The 20,567-nt window shown below is 39.7% G+C and overlaps 1 protein-coding gene across 7 annotated transcripts in view; it reads left to right on the top strand.

The window, feature by feature from the left end:
- AUTS2 (activator of transcription and developmental regulator AUTS2) overlaps nucleotides 1–20,567 on the top strand; it is a 789,175-nt gene that overhangs the window by 356,101 nt on the left and 412,507 nt on the right. For all 7 annotated transcript variants that reach the window (XM_074844867.1, XM_074844868.1, XM_074844871.1 and 4 more), the window contains one exon: nucleotides 6,282–6,317. In XM_074844867.1, the coding sequence (XP_074700968.1) occupies nucleotides 6,282–6,317 (36 nt within the window). The remainder of the gene's footprint in view (nucleotides 1–6,281; nucleotides 6,318–20,567) is intronic.

Here is a 20,567-nt window from a genome sequence, read left to right as displayed (position 1 = left end):
CCCATGTTTTTAAATGACAAAGTGGTAGTGATACTTCCACTTCCAGCTGTGGGTGAGCCCGCCTTGAACTGCCCTCTTATGCACAAAGATACATTAAGAGCTTAATAAGGTTATTTTGAATAATATCTTTTGAAGGAGTGAGTTGTCTAATGATACCTACCAATTACTGTCCCAAAAAAACTATAGACAAAAAAGTAAGTTTTCTCTGAAGATCCTTTTCTGGTTTTGCAACTATTTTCTCAGAAAAAATATGCAGAAAGTTGTGTACTCAACAGAAGATAGACAAAAATACAAAATACTGCAGACAGATTAACCCTGAGGTCAGAAAGCAAATTTTGGACATGAAATATAATGGATCTTCACTGATGTAGCCTGACAACATTGTAAGATGAAGCATGGCTACTGCATGGAAATATGTATAATGAATGAAGTGCATATACTCTAGGTGGATGATCAATTTTCAAATCCCTCGTTGTAAGTAAGCTGTTGAAACAGAAATGTTAGCTTCATGAGCTTTAATGCGGAGCCTAAGTGATAGCTTAGTGACAGATGCAGAATGAGGGAGATAGTATAATGAATATCCAGTTGCAAACTGACATGTCAGTGGCTTCATTCCCTCTCCTGTCAGATATCTTTCAACTCTGCATATTGTAAATGTACCTACAGTCCTTGGATAACGCAGATTGATGCAAAGTGTGTTTACAAGGGATGACTCCTTTCCAGGCTAATGAGATCCAAGCAGGTAATTTGCAGCATTTGCAAGAGAGGTGGTCAAAAATGAAAAGAAGATAATTCAATGAAAAGACATGTTAAACAGGAGACTTTTCTCATAATGAGGCTTGAAATAGCATCAGACAGTAGGAAGAGGAATATCCTATGTTCCTGTCAGATGCAATGCAGTGAGACTGATTTCCATCAACTCCTGTCTTTGTCCTCATCTCACACACGTGTACACACATGCACACACCCCTCTGTTAGGGGACATAATTAGCAGAGAACTTGACCTCTGCTAGATTAGGGATAACGATTGCTCGAATGCTCCACTGCAAGCGTTTGGCAGTGCCCTAATACATCTCCCTGTTTGAATTTCATAAACCCATTTCTCTGCCTTTCTCCCCTATATAGTGTTTTTTGGAATGACAACTTGTTTTTTCCTTTATGGGCAGAGGTAGCTCCAGGGGCCTAAGAGAGAAATTGGAGAGCTGCTCCTCCTTTATATATAGGGTGCTGTAGTCACTTTAATCTCATCAAAATCTTGCCAGTAGTAGAATTCATTTTGTTGAGATTTTGCTTGGAGACAAGATGGCAGCACTTTCTCTTTCCCTCAGCTTGGAGTTCAGTCAACTTGTTTTCCTTATCTTTATGTATTTATTTTTAATTGAGTCTTCCCCCTTCGGAATACACAGGGTACTTTTTAGCCATGTTTTACAAAGCAGCTAGGAGATTACTTGAGGAAAACATGAGAATTACAGCTAACGTAGATGGCAAACACACAGAATATTCTGGGGTTCAGCCACCTCTTTGCTAATCAGAAACAAATCAAAAAAAACAGATTTCTTTGGTGCACATTCCTAAATTCCTCATCTACCACAAAACTGGAGCTCACACTCAGCTGTAAAGTCATTGCTAGTCCTGTTAAAAATCTGATGTCTATGAAACAAACCTTGCTCATCATTTTGGTAATGACGATGCAGTGGCGGTGGGAGCCTGCACTGATGGGAGAGGGCTGCCAAGCTGCTCTGGGCACCCTCAGCCCGGCCTGCTGCTGCTTCTGGTGTTGGCTGCAGGCTTTCAGCGAGGGCTTGGGTAGTAAAAGCCTCTCACACGTGGTCATCATCTGGGAGGCAGCACAGGTCTTCCACTCTTGCTGCACAGTAGAAGCGTGAACTGCCTGGCCTCTGCTTGCTTTTGCTGAGCAAGGAATCACAAGCCAGGAGAAGTAGTCAACACCTTTCTGTCTGGAATTTTGTTCCAATTCTTGAATAGGGAGTGGGACAGGAATCTTTCCATTTGTCCCCTACATTAAAGGTCTCGTCTTGGGCTCTCATCAAAGCTGACACACTCCTTCATGAGTGCTGCCCCTTCCCCAGTGCTTTGTAGCTGTGTGCTCCTACTGTGTTGTGTACTTTGTGCTTGAGAATAGGTTACAGTGAGGTGTCAGTGACCTGCCCACCAGGCCTCTGGCTGTCTGCTTTGGGAAGAAAGGTGTCTACATCCCCAGCAGTGTTATCCTGTGGACAGCTCACAGCTTTGGCCTCAAATACGAGATTTTCAATTCTCTGTCTCCCATTCCTCCCACCTGTGTACTGAGCCCAAAGAAAGACAAACTGAGGAACAATCTTTGGGATATGTGCTCTGAAATTCTTCGTACTTGTCCTTCTCCAGAATATCCCTGGTAATCTTGGCTGTATCTAAAGTGGAATAACACCAGCAAAGCTCTGTGTGTGTTTGTGTGTGTGTGTGCCAGAAGCTGATCAGCTGCAGTGGCTGCTTCTTTGTGTGTGTGTGTATGCGAGGGTGTGTATGTGTGTGTTTGTGTGTCTAAGGTTGGGTGCTTAAATGCTTTGTTGCATTATGTTAATTCCTCGGCAGTGCAATCAAATTCATGTCGTAATTAAAGCTGTCAGTTGGAAGGCAAGCCAATCGCCAAGAAAACACAGCATAACAAATGAAGTGAAATGATTCTGCGTGTAGCTATACAATGCTTCGCCAGGCATGAAATTAAATAAGTAATTTGATGTTGACATCAGAAATTGAAATGATACCCACTGTTCCTTCATTCAGTCAGACCTGCATAAACAATAGCCAGAACAAATATGTACAACACAGTGTTTCTCCCCACCCAGCTCCCCAAGTAATGCACAATATATATGCAAAATGGGTATAACTGTGCCTTCCAAGACCTCAAGGATGTAATTTTCTTTGGTACACAATAAACTAATGCTTGCACAAGGTTTACTACATTTTTGCTCCTGGGCCAAAAGTTCTTCTCTTTAAGAAAGGAAGGAAAAAAAAGAAAAAAAAAAAAAAAAGAAAAAAAAAGAAAAAAGGCAGAAGGAAAATAACAAAACCAAAACCCTGGTAATTTTACGCAAGTGACTTGCGTTTTGCTGATGGGCACCTGATGCAGGCTTCTGCTGGTGGTTGTGTGAATATCAAATAGTATATCTGATGTCGAATTTTGCAAAGGGTTTCGGAAAGTGAAACCATTACCTCTATTATAGGCACACTTTATATAAGAGATGTAGAACCATCCAGTGCAGGATCACGACTCAGCATGGGCTTGTAAAGATGCTGCATACACAGTATCACATTCATCAGTTGGTACCAAGGCTGGGCACTGGGTAGTAGGATCCTTTCGCTATTGGGAGTTATCAAAAAAGGTGAGAAGCTGTCTTCTTGCATAGCCCTTGCTTCAGCCTATATGCTCTGTCAACACACAGTTCACAACACAGCTAACTTAGTCATTCATGCATGTGCAATACAGTCTTTCTTACTTCAATTAAAAAGTATGTACTATCCATATGCAGCATGCAATGTGTGAAGGGCTATATTTCCATCCAGCAAACTCAAATTCCCTGAAAATGCACAGTTGTTTCTTTTCAGTGAAAGTCATTTGACTGCTATGTTTCGACTGTCCTTCCATAGCCATTGCAGCATTGCTTTTGAAGGAATGGAAATACTCAGTGGGAAATATTTTGTTTGCTTATTCTTTTTTCTTCCTTTTTATTGTTTTGTTTTGATACTTGATCCTTCCAAAACTTGGAATAAAAAGCAGACAAAAATTACACACAGATGCAGAATGCAAACTTTGGAGCTTTCAGCCTGTAAAGTAAGTTTTAAAAACTGTGAGTGAAAGAGTGGGACTCGATTGGTGCCTGTACATAGCTTAAACAAAAGTGGTTATAATGATTGCACGTGTTGTACTTCACGCATAGATCTCTAGCTTAAATTAAAAGAATTTAAATGGCATGAAGCAGAAAGCAGAACGAGTAAAGTGAAAGGCAGTCTATATGATGTGCTTTACCAGGAAAATAAATGCGTTAGATACTAAAGCGGAATGTGCTGAAATGTGCTCTCTACCAGGTGTTGCTGAGCTGCAGTCTGCGGGCCGCAGTGGCTCACAAAACCATTGTACGTGGCCCATGAAGGCGCCTTTCTAGGTGGGATGGGTAGCCGGGCTGTGTGATGACTGTGCAGTGGTGGTTACCAGGTGATTCCCAGCTGCATGGTCACGGGGACGCAGAGGAAAGCCGAGCAGACAGGCTGGGCCCCGCGGCCTCCCAGCCGTGTGTTCCCAGATCTGCGCTGCCCATTGCCCTGCACCACGGCAGGGCGCTGCTGCAGAGGCGCTTTCAGGGACATCGTCACGGGGACCAGGTGGGTCTTGCTGTGGATGATGGTGGCAGAGGGAGCTTGAGGCCCCAGAGCAGCAAGAGTAGGCCCAGAAGGACTTAGGAATTTATGTATTTATTTCTGTGGAGCTCCCCTTGCACACTAATAACCAAATCTGTAGACCGCAGATCTTGAGTCCTTTAGTAGCCACATCAGAGAGTATTAAGGGAACCATATATCTTCCAGATTTCCAGAGCAGTTTTGTTTGTTCATATAAGATGTCCCAACAGAGTTTGTTGATTTTATGATATTGGTACCCTTAGGACTACCAAGGTGATTTCCTCTTGCTAAGTCTTTAGCTTCTAATGTCTTAAACCGTCAGGCCTTCCCCTATATGTGTGTAACCTCTCTAAACCTCTCCTTTTAGTAGTGCTTTGGTGAACACACAGTAATATTCTGATTATTTGTGATGGATTTTGTTGTTAATTTTAAATATCTTGGCACAAGCTATTTCTGCCGTGCCGAGTTCAGTAAAAAGATCCCATAAGCCCCTTGCGGGGATTTATTTTCTTTTATGTCAGTAATGCACTCCATGATCAGAAATCGAGAGAATTTGGTGTTAGGGTTCCCCACAATAGTGTCTCAGAACAGGGATTACAGCGATGCAAATTCTGCGTGTTTCCAGTGATTTGCCAAGGCTGGTTGGGGCCCCTGTGAGGTTCCTGGTAATCACTGAGCTGTGTCATTACTGGGAGTGAGGTTGTGCTAAGGAACAGAAACAGGAATTGAGCTTTGGGAGTTAAAGACTGGTCATCTGGACTACCCGCTGCTCAGCAGAGAATTATCCTCTGCGTTTTGCTTCCTTGTTCATTGACTGGCCTGGCTTGAAATGTTTCAGGTGATAGGTCTGTAGCGTTGGGAATTCTTCACCCTTTAATGTAACAGCCAGTGACCTGGATTAGGACTGAGATGTTTTAGGTCTCTCACCATGTCTCTAAGAGAACCTGCTGTGTAATCCCCATTGCTTAGATGAAAAACTAATGAAACAAAACCCTTTATCTCCTTAATTCCTGTGAATGTAGAGGTTGTGATCGTGTCCCACTTAAATGGAATTTCATGATGCATTTTTTTTAAGCATTTAAACCTTTTGATTATTTTCCATGGTAGTAATATTGGTTTTAATTATTTTTATGGGTTTGAGTTTTGAGATCTATTTCACACTGTAGATATTTGTTTTTTCTTTTCTTTTTAAATCCCTGGTTTGTCAAACAATGTGGACATCCAAATGGGAAATTGTAGTGACTGCATTCTCCAGGAAATGGTACATTGACTGAAGCGGCTTCTCTGTGCCCACGCGTTCTTTACATTTCAGACTACTAATTATGTTTACAAAATGTCTCATTTTAGAAAAGCACTATGTGTGTACTAACCAGGGCCTTTCGGGAATAAATTGGCAAACAGGTCATACACTGAAAAAGTCATCCAAACCCACCGGGCTTTTTGTTTTGAAGTCAGTCTACATTTTTTTCTTTTCCCCCTCCCGCCTGCCCCTTTGTGGCCACAAAGCTGAGTAGCTGGAGTCCAGGGCATTGAATGTCAGCATGTCAGGGAGGCTGGTTGATGAGTGTCTGTTTAGTCTCAGTGCAGGGCGAAATGCCATCATTAATTCATTACCCAGCTGCCTGTCAAATAAATTGGCAATTACGTCCACCGCAGAAGCTTGGAATTCAGTAAATAGCACGTTACCATCTCAGAGTCGTTGAGAGATGTAAAGGGAAAAATTAAGCAACACCGTGTTTGTTTCAGTAGCAGATGACAAGGGGCAGCACATTGGTGCTGTGATGTAGTGATGAAAAGCTTGGAAAGGGCTGGTAATGAGCTATGTGGATTGGAACGTGTTAAAAACCATCACTGACTTTCCACTTTGTCTTTGTGTTTTATTGCAGAGCTCAGCTCCTTCCAGCTTGGGAACAGGCTACTTTGTAAGTGTATCTCAACTTTAACACATGTGCCTCTGAACAGCATAGCATTACTCCTGAAACAAAAGTACCTTATTATATGGAAACAGGAATAAATAACCACTCTCAGTCTGCCCAATAGGTTAACTTACCTTTTTCTATTTCTTCCTCCACAAATGCATTGTAGGTAATATTTCAGACATGGTGGTCAATGTTTTCCTGAACTAATCAGGTGTCATATTAATTACTACATGCATTCCAACAGTATTTAATTTACACAATTACAGCAAATAAAATGAACCATGGTCTTACCAGCTCTCTAATCTGAGACGGTAGGATCTTGATTTCCCCTTGTACTCATTGATTCATAGACTTCACAGAGCCCATTACAGCAGTCTTGTCTCATCTCCTGTGTACCATAGTCCAGAGAACATGACACAGAGGTTTCCACCTGTTGATTGAAAGCCCCGCGTCTCACAGACGATCTTGGAAAACGCAGCTGTAATTGTATTTATGCTAGATTTACATTTTATGTCATGAGAAGAGGATCAGACCCCAGCTGGTTTGATAATTGATCAGTCTTTTTTTGTTATTTATTTGCATGCCCCTTTATTGATTTAACAGTCTGTATTCTTCATACCTTTCTATCTGTTTATTCCCACATTCATCAATATACCTTTTACTTTCACAGATAAGTTTGGGAGTAAAAAATGTTTTCCAGTCGATCCAATGCACTGTTTGTTTTCCTCCAAGATTTGTATTTAAATTGTCCTATCCTGTTTCACTTGTAACATATGCTATATTCTCCAAGAATGTTTTTTATGCCTTTATAATATCTTTAGGGGAAATAGAGCATTACGTATGTCCAAAAACAGGTGGGTAAAATGCAGTGAGACTTTTCCTATAGCATTGCTCTATATAGTTAATAGTATAATCAAAGGCTGCTTCTATCTTTTCATCGAACTCTGGGGGAAAAAACCCTATATAGTATTTGATTACATGATGGAAAAACTTTATTGCTCTCTTGTCAGATTCCCAGAGGGTAATTTTCTTCCATTAGTACATGGTGAAATTTAGTCTTTTTTCATATAGTTCTGTGATCCTGTGAGAAAGTTATGGGATTAAACTGTGTACGTGTGACCTCACATGTAAAGTGTAAAATGGAAGCACAAAAATTGCTTGATACCTGCAGAAATGCTGTGTCCTGCTGGATTTACACTGGACTTCTGCGCAAACTGAATGTTTGTATTTCTCCCAGTGGTAAGGTCCGAAAAGAGCGTTATCAATTGAAAACGTTTTGTGGTAGATTTTTCTAATTATGCCAAAGCCGGAATCAGTGTAAGGTAAGTTGTGAAACAGGAAAAAACTGGTTTTCTTTTTTCATCACTTCCCCTGTTTTGTGTCATATGTATGTTTTAAGATCGAGGGGATGAAGGGAAGAGTAGTATCAAATGGCTCAACGTTTATTTTGCGTTAAGACTAAAACTTGAATCTCTTTCCATAGTTCAGAGCATATTGCTTTCCTTTGTCTGGGCACTTAAAATTCAAATCATATGAACATATACAGACGTGCTCTGGAATGGGATAAATATAATATGGCATGGAAGGCTTTAACAGATATAAATAAGCCTTGTTCTCCTTATAGTGAGAGCTGAATATGCATGGTTTAAGAACAATGTTCAGCTTCATCTTTAGGAAGCAGAGGTAACAGAAGAAAAGCCATCTGCTGTTCCCTTGCACCATACTGTCTGTGGGTTGGTCCAGTAAAGTGAAAATCTGGAAGGTGTCAACATCCCCTATGCTCCAACAAAAAGCTTGAAAGTTTCCAGTTCTCCTGAGTGAGAGATTTAGTAACAAGAAGAAGCTTGACATCTTCTAGTGCCAATGTATTGGCACTTTAAATCGTACTAATTTGGATGTGTGTAGGTTGGGGAGACATCCCTTATTAGGTTCCATTAATATGATATATTTAACTGCACTGTTTCTGATGTATAGTCATAGTAATAATATTTCTTTAACTTTCTTTTTCTTTCTTCACTAATAGCAGAGTAGATAGAAAACGTCTTTCAGTTTCTATCTTAAAGTCATTTTTACAATTACACAGTCTTGGATGAAACATGGAGGGTTTTTTCCTCCCTTTTCACTTCAGAAAATTGTTTTTAGGATTATCTTGCTTATTGTTTTAAAAAAGTCCGTACCCTTATTAACTTACATGGGGCAAATAAAACCCAGATGTGTTTTGCGGTACCAGACAATGAGAAAAATGCTCCAGAATGATCAAATTAGCATGTGTTTCTGATAAATGTAATTATTGTATTATCAAAGTGCAAAAGAATATGCACTTGAATTGACTGCTTTTTTCCAAAGCTTTTAACTAGAGAAGACTGTTAGTTTTTGTGTTTAGTGTTAACCCAGAACATCGAAACAAGGGTCGTTGGTCTCAAATAAAACAAAAGCAGTTTTTAGTTTAATAGATAGTAATAAGCTTTTGCCTGTGGAAATTACTGATCAATATATGTTGTATTTTGGACTACGAAATATTACGTACTGTAGCGCACCAAAGGAAACATAGGCAACCAGGTAAGTTAAAATGGACTAGTGGTAGATTCACTGTCCAAGGACATCTACTACTGAAAGCAGAAACACAGATGGAAGCAGGTTTTATTCAGAAATTAATGAACACTGAGGTATGGATTAAGTGCCTTATATGTGCTGTTTAAATACAAGTATTATTGGAATCTTTTTGCATTTAGGCCATAGTACCTAACATGTATGTAATGGAGATAATACTTGTTGGACATGGAATCTTCTTTACCAACCATGCTTATGCCAGACACTTGGGTGTGATGAGCAGTGGGTCATGTGTCTGCAGTGCTTGTGGATGCTGTGCATAATACAGCAAAGCAAAAGTACTTTTGGATCCTTTTATTCTTTAGAGAGCCTCCTGAGATCACCCGGTGTTTAAGGAAATGTTTATAAACCTGAGACTTCCCAGTAATACAAAATCATTATTCCATATCTGCATGGTAGTTCCATCCTAATAATTCATTAGGCACTTCCAGTAGTAGTGGTGAAGGCTGAAATCTTACCTAGTTTTATGCTATAACTAGGTAAATTTCTGAGTGGTAAAGGTGGAGACTGAGTTCTTACATTCTTGTTGCCTCTACGTCAGTGCTTCTTGAAGAGCAGTAGCTAAAGGAAAAATGCACATGCTCTGGGAAAGGCGTTCATACTGTCTGCTTTGACAACCCACCTTGGCTGTGAAGTCAGTGGAGAGGGTAGGGAATCTCCAGCAAGTGATTCAGCCTAAGGGGATGATCAGACCAGCCGTTGATGACTTTCTAATTGCATGCCTTCAGCAAAGCAGGACATGTGCAAGTAACCACTGAGTGAGTGTTAATGATGCGAGTTGTTGAGGAGTTTGGAAGTATCTCTACAAGTTTTTTTCAGCTAGGAACAGCTTATCTTCTACTTCTTTCACAGGTACTAGTGTGTTCCATGGATTTTGTTGAAAAGCCATTTTCATTGTTGCGGAATCTGTTTCACCTGTCTTGGCACTCCTTGTCGGAGTGGACTCTTTCCTATCCTTTTTAAATATTATTAAATCAATAGTCAGAAAAGAAGAGACAGAGGTAAAAGTCATTCTAATTCTCCTACAAGTTGTTTGTACTGGCCTGACTTTATTGTCTTCTATGGGATCAGTCCAGTCTATGATTGGTGCATGTGAAAAAAGATTCAGTTGGATGTGCTGTTAATATTGGTGCACCCTAAAAAAATCATAACTAAATACTTCCTGGAAGATCTCCCAGTTGTCTTCCATATTTTTTTGCATTGCAGATTCTCATTGTCTCTCATCAAAGACAGATTATAAAGCAGATTACATCTCATCAAGAAGTCAGAACAAATAATTGGAAAGTAGTTAGAATTTTAGGAAAAAACCCCACCTTTTTAGCTTTAAAAGAAAAGTTATTTCAGTTTGAATTAGATGGGGTTTTTAACGTCCAGCTGTCTATGATTTCAGGAGATCGAGTGAGATGTTTTAGAATATGATTGAAGCTTGAATAATAGTAAAAGCTTTTTCTTTTATCGGAGTACAGAGAATGATTTTTGCTAGTTTTCTTTGTGTATCTCACACCCAGCCAAATTCACGTTAAAGGATACAGGTGGTTCATTGGTTTGCAACACAGAACGGAACCCAAAACCTAAATAACTGAGTATTTTATCTTTAAACAACAAACCCAGTTCCCAAGATTGTCAGGTTCTTTGGCGATTGTACAGTTTCTCTGTTTATGGCAACTTGTTTCTATTTTTTGCGTTGGTCTGCTTCTCAAGTCTTTGCGGCAATTTCTGAGGGTTTTCTGTTCCTTTTTTTTTTTTTTTTAATGCTTCTTTTTTGTTAGCAGGTTTTTTTTCCCTAGAAAGCAGAGAGTTTGTGAATTTTTCGGAGCTGGATAGAATTTGGTAATAAGCTGGTGATGGAAATAATATTGGGAAGGGAGAAGGAAACTCTTGTGACACTTCTTTTCTAAACAATGCTCTTGCTCCACCTTAAAAAAGGGAAGAAAAATGAAAAATGTGATTTGCACATGGGCTGGTGACTCAGACAAACATAAATCGTGAGCATATTCCCAAAGGCTCTAGCTAATCAGTTGTGCTATCCAATTTGGCCCCGAGTGGGTTCAGTTCAGCAGATGTTTGCGCAGTTACAGCATGCCACTGGGACACTGTGTTGTGCAATGTTGCATTACATTACTCAGAGCTCTAAAAACTCATCCCAAGGAGAATAAGCGGAGCACCAGTGGTATTAGTATAGAGATGATGGAAAACCAGTATTTGGCCTAGATAAGGCCAGCTATTTCACTATGCAACAGGACTGATTTCCACCCGAGATGTCACCTTACAGAAGAGATGTAGAATTAGTTATACCAGCACATTCTCTGGGCTCATATTCTCAGACAGAGCCCTTAAAACAAGTAGATTTTCTTTCATTGCCTGGTCTATATGCAATGACAGTGATCCTAAGTAGCCTGTGTTTTGTTCTTTGAGGGAGTCAGGGTTATGGTGTTGTTGACTCTCTTCAGTTGGGAGTGTGTTAAGAGACTCCAGTAAGACCCGTTAGTTTCCATGGGAGAGAAGCAGATTAGATCAAAAGTATCATTTGGAAGAGGTTTAGTAAATTCAACCAGCTAATATTGCAGAAGGGATGTAAGACTTTACTCCACATCATGTACACAGTGATGTTGGTAAATAAAGAGTTGTTGCTTTTGCAAGTAGGTTAAGTTGCTCAGTTATTTTTAGTGCTTAATTTTAGAAGCCAAACATTTAAATGTATTTTGCTTATGTGAAAGTGTGTATCCATCTGAAATACTGTGAGGTCTACAAAAGCACTACAGCAGTGGCTGTTTGGATGGCACCACACTTAATAAACTGTCATGTCCCCTGTGAATACAGTTGAAAAGACAATCCTTGTTATCCTGTGTTTGGCACTATAAATCATTGTTAACAAATCCTAATTTGCTTAGTAGGGTAATGAATGATCTCCAATTTTCTCACTGTAATTAGTTTTACCTACTATAATTGTGAAGGGTATACTGAAATCCATTTTAGCTCCACTTTAAAATCTCCGTGTGCCCATTCTTTGCAGAAGTGAAGCTGACAACAGAGGTTATGAATCTTCTGATAGTAAATTCAGATGGAAGAGAAGTGGACAAGATCCCCAGTAGAAATCACTCGGTGGGTTGTAATTACCTATTAGTATTTGCAGACCTCAGTGGAGCAGATTTGGTGTGGAGCAGTGAGACATGGAAACCCTGGTGTTTCTTTATCTGAAATCTTTTAGGTGTTGTCTTTTGTTTTCCAGGAGCCGTTGAAAATGCAGTTTGTTGTAACAGCTGCTGTAAGGGAGGCATCATCATTGCCAACTAAATACATTACGTGTAATAAAATCTACCCCAGGTCTATTAATTTTAGCATTTATAAACTGTAGTGCTGTTCCTAGGGAGAACTGAGACTCATTAAAGAGTTTGCTAACAATATGACCATCAAAGCCAGAACAGCAAAAGCAGGCATATGGGTATTTCTAGGATCCTACTAATCATGATGAGAATAGCTGGAACAAAACAAGTGTTTTTCGAGAACAAAACTGTGTGTTTTTCTAGAGGTTAAGAAAAACGTATATTTTTAACTCAATGTTTGAGGAATGTTTAGGCAAGCAGAATAAATTACCTGGGCTGGAATTTGGTCAAGATAGGTCTCAGATCATTTTGAACAGAGATGATGAAGGTCTGAGTTATTTTTGCAGCTCTTCTGAATGGTGTTTCCCTCATACCTTGTAGAACTCTGCCCTAATGCATGCTGGTGTTTTTTTTTAATAAAATGCTTTGAATTTAAAATACTAATCCTTACAGTTCTTGTCTGAATTGGATGAAACTATATGGTCCAAATCTTAAAGAAGGAAAGCAGAGCACAGCAGCAGTTTCTTACCCAACTAAGCAGAACTGAGATCAGATTTCAGAATTTCAGGTCTTTCAGGTTTGCCCCCTCATTGCCGAAACACAGATTTTCATCCTCTCTCTGAACAGTGTGATGATTAATTTCTTTAGGACAGACCCCGGATACGTTTGGTGATTCAGGAGACGATGTCCCCAAGGAGTTATCACTTGTGATTGAGCAGTGTTGAGCTAGAGTGTGCTTCTTGGCTGTCTTGGGAGGCCTTCCCCCTCCTTCTTGCCCAAGCCCACTCCTGCTTTCATTGTTAGAATTGAGCAGTTCTGTGCTATCTGTGTAATACCTTTGTCTCAGTTTTGCCCTTTTGTGTGGTTCCTGTGGGGTTTTTTCTGGCATGGTGTTACGTTTATTGCTCTTGAGTTTCTTCACCAAATGCTTTGAGCTTGTTAGTCCCTTTGCCTTCTGCTCCTGTGTATGGTTCTCCGCTTACCTCGTTGGAGCCATCTTTTCCGTGGGGATAACAAATGTGATGAATAGAGTGGCCTAAAGAATGAAAGGAAAACAGGAAGAAAGTAAGGGAGAATGGAAGGAAATAAGAAATTTTATGTATTTGAAGGGGTGATATGAAAATCTCCCTCATTTGCCGGAAGGGTCTCTATCTTTTGTTATCAGCAGAAGAGTGTTGCAAGTGGTTGGTAGATACCTTCATTTACAGTTTAAAAACCTTGAGGCATGCTCAGTACACTTTTTGATGGTATTTCAGGTGAACTTTCTTAATAATTTTTTTCCAACAAAAATCAATTTATAAAAATCAAGCCATGATCATTTATAAGCAAATCTTTAATTTTATAATTTCCTCTTCTGAAGATTATGAGATTTATGTAAGTAGCAGAAAGACTTAAGATTTGCTGTCAGTCTAAATTTGGACTCTAATGCCCCATGTTACACGTAGCTCATGATTTTCTCATCAGCTCTTGCAGAGCAAAAGAATTATTTTTTTGTGTTCCCCCTTTTCCTCCTTCCTGTAACATGTGACACAAATTGCAAATGTGAACCTGAATAATAAAGAATTGCTTCACTGATTGCTAAACATGCATTATGGTGCTTTTAAACTCATTTCGGGTCATCGTACTGCAAATTAGTTTGATTGCAAGCAGTTAAGCTGTCATATACAAAGCCTTCATCTTTGAAGGGTCTCAGTTTCATATCGTTAAAAGAGAATGCTCAATAGCATTGAATGTATTTATTGTATGTTTACTGTTTTGGAGGAGAGATAGTGCTGGGTCTCTAGAGAAGGTTTAATATCATTTCATGAAAAGTAAAGGGATATGCAATCCCTGAGTGCTTCACTGATAGGCATGGTTTTGTATCATATTTAAAGGTGGTTGACCATGCTCTGCATGAAACAAGAGCCAGTTTGCTCTTGTTACTGAAGTTTTGAACTTGGTGGAAATTTTTGTAACCCAAGAGGAAAGAGCAACGCTGGACTGTTTCTGATGCAATTTGTCTGCTGGTCTTATTGTTTGTGGTGAGATTTTACTCAGAAAAGTATAAAATGCACATTTTCACCTATGTGCATTTAAAATAAATGGAAAACTGTGTAAGATTTCTGCATTATGTAACTTGAGAATTTGTAGAATAGCAGAGTCTTGTGCAAAAAGAAGGGATTATGGCAAAAAGCATTATGGTAGAAAGGACTTGAAAGGATAAAATCTGGTAAGTCCCCTGAAAAAAAGTGTTTGTAGTGGTGGTTGTTGGGTTGGTGCTGGGCTGGAGACACCAGAACGCGAGTGCTGTGCCGAGAACGGCGTGAGCGTTCATCCTGCTGTCAAGCACAGGAGCCGTGTGCCCTTCAGGTCTGTCTTGCAGAGATGAAATGCAGAGCTGCTGTGCAAACTTGGTGACCTTGGAAGTCACCAGTACTGTCATTTGACTAACTGGTAGGATTACTCTGGAGAAAAGATAGTGCAAACACCTCTAAGGAATCAGGAGTATGCAATATGAATGGATTAATGAGGAGGAGAAGCCATGTGATGGTATTATTTCGATGTGAGCTTCCGTAGACTTTTCATTTTGCCATTTTCTGAAGAAATACTCTTTCCCCCATCACTTTCTCATCTTTTGGAAGAATACATTTACTAATTTAACATACATCATTTTGTTTAATCTTTCAAACAATAGATCTTTTTCTTCTTGAGAAACTTATAAGTAAGGAAATCCTGGTATAGATAAATAGGAAAAACACTCCCTCGATGCTGCAGGCACTCAGTTCCAAAACTTGCCCAAAGTATGACTTGTTCCTATGTGAATGATTAGTTTTATGGTGAATATTAGTATATTCTTCTTTTGAGTCACTTGGAGGGATAGTAGGATTGTACCTGAAGCAGAGAACACATCTCCTGATTGCAAGAATTAAGGCTGAATTTCAGAGAAAAGAGTCCAATCCTCTTTCCCAGCCTTTTATGTCAGAACTCAAAATTGCTGTCTGATAAAATGTAGGACACCAGATTGAATTACTTCATTGAACCACTGCTGTCCCCTGTTAATGGTAATTGCACGGATATAGCGGTCTTTCTTGGCAACATCTCAGATATTTACCTCCCACTGTTTTTCAATTCAAACCTTTGATGAAAATATTCCCAGTACTTCTTTAAAGCAGACACCCAACTGTCTTTCTTGACAAAGGCAAGGTCTTTAAATCAGATCCTGACAATTTGTGACACAGCAGTCTATCTAAATCACCTTTTACCTATGTCTCTGTGTCATTTCCTGAAAAAAAAAGTGTCCATCAGAGGAAGGTTGCTGAAGGCTTGGTGCTCAGAGAGTCTGTGTGTGGCAGCGTGGCGCTGGAAGATTTGTGTGTTTGTTTCAGTGGAAGTAATTAGATGAAGGCTTGTAAAGTTGCAATGTGTGCTGTAATGGTTCGTTATAAATATTTGGGGGTACTTTGTCCATAAGAAAAACATTATTAGGTTATTGCTGTTCTCAGACCGTTCGGAAGTGAAGGTTTTTTTGACGGCTTTTCCTTTAGCAATGGTTAAATCTGTTTAAAAATAAAAAAAAAAACAAACCACAGGGCAAATGTTTTCTTCTTTGCTACACCGGAGGGTTAATGTGCATTCAGCTGAAGTAGCTTATTCACCTCCTGAAATCTCATCTCACTTGATGTCCTGAACTCTCCCTCCTACAGAGAGACGTGGATGCCACATCCACCATTCACTCTAGCAAATGCTATTGTTTCAAGCCATCTTGCATCATGATGAGGAGTCCTTTGACTCATGCAATCAGATCAGTGCAGTTTTCATTACGGCGGAGCTTGCTCTCTAGCTTTGCTGCAAGATGGCAACCGTTCACTAGAGGGTTTTCCAACAGATCTCTTTGCATTACTGAGTCTGCTTTTGGTACATATTCAAGGTTGGCATATAATATCAGCGGAGTTGGCCATATTGTGTAGCATCACTGTAAAAGAATTTGTAGGAAAAATCTGTGAAAATCACTTGCTTGTGAATGAAGACAAAGTCATTTAAATGAGTATTTATTTTGAGTGTTTTAGCTGTTCATTTTATTCAGTGACCTATAACAGTGCTGTTCAGCATAGAGACAGTGCCTACCTGTGCATTTGTGTAGTACATTGGTAAATAGATTTCTAGCTATTACTGTGATAGAACTTCTTAATAGCATTGACTAATTGCTCCTCCTTAGCAGATGAAAAGAGATTGTTGTTAAATGGCAGAATAGACACCAGCTATAATAAAAGATCATGAGATAACTTCATTAGCAAAGTGTTAATCTTTATCAAGGAGGATGTGTCTGTCAGAGATGGTGATGAAAGATGAGCTTGGAGGGGAAAAAAACGACTGTTCTACCCTGCACAAGTGTGTGTGCCAGGCTGGTTCAGAGAGTGAAGTTCATCTTTGGAGTGTCATCAGTATAGCACATGTTGAGACTTGTGCCATTTGGAAATGAAAGAAACCTTTCAAACGAAGGGCTGGACTGTTGGGTATATCAGTGAATTCAAGAGGAATGTGTTGCAGTTTCAAGGAATCATTATTGACGCCAGATGGAAGGGTTTTCATGGTGCACAGTTTAAAGAAAAGGTAGAAAGAAAAGAGAGGGATTTAAGATTTTTAAAACACTTTGAAAAATTCTCCTAGAAGAGATGCTCTTGCAATTTTCAGTTCCCTCTGCTCCGATGAGAAATGGAGAAGGGAACTGCTCCCTCTTCCTCCTGCTCCCATGCTTACCTTTTGATTTCTCAAATGGCTTCTGAAGATGGAAATAACTAAGTTCAGACAAACAGTTTAATGGCATTGCCACACTTACAGTATCCAGATTCCACTTTCTTTTCTTTGATGAAATATGACGCTAAAGGTAATAATTGAAGTGTTTGTACTACTGTGCCGTTGCACAGCAGTAGCCCCAGAAATTTTCCAACTGCAACCCCTGTTTTTGTAGACACACAAGCACACGCACACATAGATGTTGGAGAATTGGCAGCACAGATGCAGGGAAAAGGAACGTGTTTTGGGGCTGTCTGAAAGGCTCTGATGCTAGCTAGTCCATCTGCAGAGAGATCACTTACACCTGGTGATAAGCCATGCTCTTCTTCTCTCTTCCTGCCTCCTCTGCAATATTAACATCTGGCTTGCAGGATTGTTTCCACCTTGAAGTGGCAGCTGTGTCAGAGGCGATGTGCTCTCACAGCAGAGAACGGAAGCGCAAGCAAACCTGAACCCCATGCTGGCAAATCCATGCAGGCACCTTCTGAAAGCATTATGTCTTCTGCTGTGTGCTTAGAGTTGCCAGCTTGGAAGAGGCAGCCGTGAAGCCTGGGATGCTGTTAAACACCACCGAGGACTTGTTTGCTCCCTCCCCATTCCCCCTTCCCCACTGAACACAAACTGTGAGAAGTCCAAGAACCGCTGCGGTGCCAACAAGAGCAAAATTACTTGCAGCTGGTGAATGCCACCTGCTCCTGCCGAACTTCAGCCAAAACAGTTTCCTCCCTGGAGTGCCCTGGAGTGGGGAATCCAAAAGCTGTTCAGAGCAGGGCGATATTTAGTGTGGATGGGGAAGAGACATTGCAATTCTTGTTTGAGAGCAGAGCGTGTTACGCAGGAGGTCTCTAGTACTAATGGCTGTGTCTCCTTTCCCTTTCCAAGCTCCCTCAAATCACCCCTTCTGCATTCTTCCAGTATGTTGCTTATGAATATTAATTTAGCCCTCTCTCCCTTTATATGCCATCCTTTTTCCCCATCCAAGCTAATGCAAATTTAATGTTGTTTAAAAAAAAAATAGTCCTGCAAATGATAGCAAAAGCAGAGTGTCTTCCTTGAAGGCTCTCTGATGTATTAGTGCAATGACACCTGATGACACTCTATTTTCTTCTGTGGTAGAAGCACTCCTTGACCCTGAGAAAGGAAAAGAAACACCCTTCCTTGTGATTCCCACTCTGTTTTTTAATAGCCTTCCTCATTCATCCCTAGCATCTTTTGTTTGCCCAGTGTCTCCCAGTAGTTTTCAGGTTATTTTATGGTTTTGGTTTACTAAGTACATATTGCTTACTTAAATTACCTGCGGTATAGAAACGGTAAATCAAAGGACAACAACATTATGAATTCATAACAAGAGGCCACTTAGCAGCCCTCTGATCACCATATTCTTTCTTATAGAGTACTTCATTGGTTCAGAGGACTTTATTCTGATTGAATCAGTAGAGTTTTTGTTGTATTTAACTAGAAAACCATCAGTGTCCAGATGTCTACATTCATTTATCTAAAGGAAGTCTTTGAAGAACGCTGTTGTTGAGTTGACCTGCTAACAGTTTTATCAAGTTTGTGCCTGGCTTTAGACATAGGGAGCTCAGTGAGATGTGTTATACAAGAAGCACGTGCTTAGGTACCTTGCAGAATCAAAGCCTAAGTCTACTAATTTTGTTGGTTATATGGTCATTAGTTGTTGCTTCTTGCTTTCATTCTGCAGCTCAGTTCCCAGTGTTTCCTCCTTCTTTGCTTTGCTATCACTGTCTGATTTTCATTAACCTACTGTGAATTTGCTCTTCATTCATTTTTCGGCTCAGTCATAAAGTCCTTTTACTTGCCTGTCTGCAGTATAAATGCCTGGAGTGACAATAACTAAGTCCTCTTTATTATTTAGTGAAAATACCATCTACGATGTTTATCTGAAGATAAGTTTGCTGCACCTTGTTTAGAAAGATAAAGCAAGCTTCAGACAGTGTATGAGATAGCTGTGATACTCATGCTATCATTTGCTCTCTTGCATATATAATTTTAGACATGAAATTAATCAAATTATTCTTTGGCTATTGGTAGCCTTGTTTCCTCAAACTTCTCCAGGTCCTCTCTAGGGACCTTCGTGAATCGAGTCCTCCACCTGATGTTAATGATGAATATGTATGTGAACAATTGAAACAGGGTTTTTTGAGAAGTGGTAATCCCTAGAAATTCCACTGACACCCTGTTCTGTTTCTTCCATCTTTCTCTTCCTCATTCCACATTGCCAGGAAATTTGTTGCTTCTGATATAGGATACCCCTTTGGAGGAACTAATCATTTCCTTTCTATGCATACCCCAGAGGAATGTGAAATGCATGTTCCCTATAAAAGGATGATTGTGCTGCCTAAAAGTGCATAGAAAGGCAGCATGGTAAAAATAGGTCGCAACTATTATCTAGAGGTCATTGCATCGAAACCCCCTTTTGCAGTTTTCCCTTGAAAAGCAGCTTCCCTGACCCAGGAGGTCTGTTTCTCTCCTGCGTTTCAGTGCTCGTGCTTTGCACAATGCTTAGGGCCTGAAGAGGGATGTGTTTTTCCCTTCTTTCTTTTTTCAGTTTTTGTGTCAGCTGACTGTGTTCATATAGCTGGAGAGCAGTAAAGTATTTCATCTATTGACTGCTGCATCTAGAATAGATTAAATTAGTGTTTATTTAACTTTTTACTGCTGACTTACAAAATTACTTTTAGTCTGGTTTGGATATATAACTTTTTCTATTAATTTATTGCCATGCTCTGCTCTGATTGCTTTTTTGCAGTGGTATCAAATTGTATGCTACTTTAATATTTTTTCCAAGATGCGCTCTTGATTAAGTCTATGTCAGATATTTATACCACCAAGAGGTATACTACTTAGAAATTCAGTTTCTTAATAAATACCTATTTATAAAGCTCATACTTCCCCAAATTAAGGTGACTTGATTTAACTTTAGTTAATCACACTTTGTTTCATGAAGATTTTGCATATATATTGGAAGAAAATATTTTTCTGCATCATGAATCACACATATGGCATAGTTGATACAGGATCAAAGGGGAGGTGATTTTGGGAAGATGTGCAAAGCATATTGGTTTAAATTTCTATATAGAGCCAGAATGATTTCTATTTTGGTACTACGGCAGGATCTCAGCAAGAGGCTGAGAGTTCCTTTCATTAGTTTCTATATATGTACATTAACAGTCCTTGTCTCAAAAACCTCATAACTGAAGTTAACTTTGAAGTTTGGGATGAAAAAAAAAAAACCCACCACTGGAGAGGAAAGGATATCACACAAAAATATGTGTAAATAACTATGTGGTCTTAAAAATCAGAAGCCAGTTCACAGTTGCTGTCCATAGCCGTTAGTCAATGTGTTTACAGATGTGAAAAGGCACAGGATTAAAAAGAAAAACTGTAGAAGTCTAGTACCAGAGTTTCAGGTTTTGTGTTGACCAGTCTAGTTCCCTTGGCTCCACCAGAGCTGTGCCAGGTTATTCCAGCTGGTGACCTGGTCTGTCTTATTTAGCAAGTAATAATGTGGTCACTAGATGTATAG

This window comes from Strix aluco, chromosome 19, assembly GCF_031877795.1.
Source record: "Strix aluco isolate bStrAlu1 chromosome 19, bStrAlu1.hap1, whole genome shotgun sequence".
Classification (NCBI taxonomy): domain Eukaryota; kingdom Metazoa; phylum Chordata; class Aves; order Strigiformes; family Strigidae; genus Strix; species Strix aluco.
This window is presented reverse-complemented; position numbering and strand designations above follow the sequence as displayed.